Source organism: Halyomorpha halys, unplaced genomic scaffold, assembly GCF_000696795.3.
Source record: "Halyomorpha halys isolate HHAL.00 unplaced genomic scaffold, Hhal_1.1 Scaffold1763.1, whole genome shotgun sequence".
Lineage (NCBI taxonomy): Eukaryota > Metazoa > Arthropoda > Insecta > Hemiptera > Pentatomidae > Halyomorpha > Halyomorpha halys.
The window spans coordinates 12,083-14,672 of record NW_027105544.1 but is presented as its reverse complement, the minus strand read 5'-3'; the positions used below and the strand labels follow the sequence as shown (position 1 = coordinate 14,672).

The window sequence follows — 2,590 nt, the reverse complement described above, 5'->3', positions numbered from 1 at the left end:
ATTGAATTAAAATTATTGAACAAAAATATCTATATTTTTATAAAATTCTTACACTAATACATGCTTTTAAAATCATCAAATTTGCGTCAAAAATTGATATTTTAAATTCATTAATTTAGTAGGTCGATGGTTTTATAAAAATAAGGCGTTAATGGATATTTAACTGTTTGATTCTTTGACCAGGTTTCTGTTTTGCGATGAAAATAATGAGTTTTAAAACATTCCCAAATTGTAAATTATAGGCCAGGTGAACGGTCCTTTCGCTCATGATTAAATTAGTGAACCATAGGCAGTTTTTTACAAACACAACTCACTAAGGGACTTTGAGAACCCTTATAAAGTTATTTGACCATAATAGAAACTTCATTTAAAACATATGTAATCATTTAACTTCATAAGAACATAGGAATGCAAAAGGTGTGTTATTCAAACCTAACATATGAACATAACTATAATCAATATATTAGCTATTGTAAACACTGCTTATAACGTATGGCTTATAAATAGAATTAGGATTTATGAATGTCAATTTATGAAACATCTCGTGAGGCTTATGTGCTATTATCTATATTTGAATTGCTTTGTATTGACAATGAGAACAATGAAGGAGCTTTTTGACTGTATGGAAGGCCATTATAACTGATTATAAGCTTCCATGGCTTCCCAATACGGCTGACTTCTATAAAAAAAACTGTTATATGAGAAATTAAATTTCAATTCACAATGATGGCATTGATAAGGATTCTCAGTAGTGTGATGGGCCATTATATGTTGATTAAAATAATCTATTCTAACTGATTTATGTTCACAATGAGGACATTGATGAGACTTCTCACTAGTATGACGTGCCAAAATATGTTATAATATACTGCCAAGTATTTTAAATATGTCTTCTATAACAGGCCGTTACATGTGATTTTAACTTAGCAATATTTACTATTCTATAGCTACAATGTTGGCATTGACACTGGCTTCTGAGCAGTGTGATACGTCATTATATGTTGATTAAACCATCTATTTTAACTGATTTACATTCACAATGAGGCTATTAATGAGTCTTTGCATAAGTATGATGAGCCAATGTGTTTTTTTAATTTACCTATTTGAACAGATCTATATTCACAATGAGGACATTGATGAGACTTTTCACAAATGTAAGGGGCCATTATGTGTTTTTTTTAAATTACTAGGTTTAACTGCATTATATCCAGAATGAGAACATTGATGAGACTTCTCATTAGAATGATGGAACATTATGTGTTCTTTTAAATCATCTTTTCGAACTGATTTATATTCACAATGAGGACATTAATGAGGCCTCTCATAAGTATAACAGGCTATTATGTGTTGGAGGATATTGATGAGGTTTTTAATCAGTATGATGAGCCATTATGTGGTCTTTTAAATCCCCTTTTGTAACTGATTTATATTCACAATGAGGACATTGATGAGGCGTCTCGTGAGTATGACGGGCCATTATGTGGTTTTTTAAATTAAATTTTGTAACTGATTTATATTCACAATGAGGACATTGATGAGGCTTCTCGTGAGTATGACGGGCCATTATGTGGTTTTTTAAATTAAATTTTGTAACTGATTTATATTCACAATGAGGACATTGATGAGGCTTCTCATCAGTATGACGGGCCATTATGTGGTTTTTTAAAACACCTTTTTGAACAGCTTTATACCCACAATGAGGACAGTGATGAGGCTTCTCATCAGTATGTCGGGCCATTATGTGTTGTTTTAGGCTATTAACTAGAGCAGATTTATATTCATAATGAGGACATTGATGAGGCTTCTCATAAGTATGTCGGGCCATAATGTGTCGATTTAAACTACCTTTTCGAACTGAATTATATTCACAATGAGGACATTGATGAGGTTTCTCATCAGTATGACGTGCCATTATGTGCTTTTTCAATTTACACACTTCAACAGATTTATATTCACAATGAGGACATTTATGAGGCTTCTCATAAGTATGACGGGTCATAATGTGTGACTTTTTTAAATCACTTTTTTGAACAGCTTTATATTCGCAATGTTGACATTGACAAACCTTCTCCTGAGCATGATGATCCATAACAGGAATGTTAATCCGATATATCTCATTTTGTAAGCAATCAAGATCTGTGGAACAATAAATATAATAATACTACATATAGACGGTTGACCTTATGTTAAATTAAAATGACCCAGGGATGCGGTTAGAAAAACAAGATTAAAAAATTATATTAATTATATAGAATAATTGATACTTTTGTTGTTCAGACCTCAAACTGGGCTATATTTATAATTACTTTTATTTCAAGGATTTCATTTCTTTTCTTCCTAATAATTTTAACCTTATGATAATGATTTTACTAATCTAAATAGTTATATGTTCCCAATGAGGACATTGATGATGTTTTAACCTGAATGACAGCTGAGTATATGTCTTCATTAACTACCAGACATAGCTGTTTTATATTGAGAGTATACAATTTTATGTGGCTTATCGCCAGTCTCACGAGGCCTAATATGTGTTTTTAAATTACAAAGTTTTGCCATTATATATTTACACTATGGATGAGCCTTCTCACCA

General features: G+C 31.2%; 1 protein-coding gene across 1 annotated transcript in view; it reads right to left on the bottom strand.

Moving 5' to 3' along the window:
* Positions 1-2,590, bottom strand: part of LOC136796855 (zinc finger Y-chromosomal protein-like) — a 5,138-nt gene that overhangs the window by 2,301 nt on the left and 247 nt on the right. Inside the window, exon 2 of the mRNA XM_067051807.1 lies at positions 1,609-2,136. Coding sequence (XP_066907908.1) covers positions 1,609-2,136 — 528 coding nt within the window. The remainder of the gene's footprint in view (positions 1-1,608; positions 2,137-2,590) is intronic.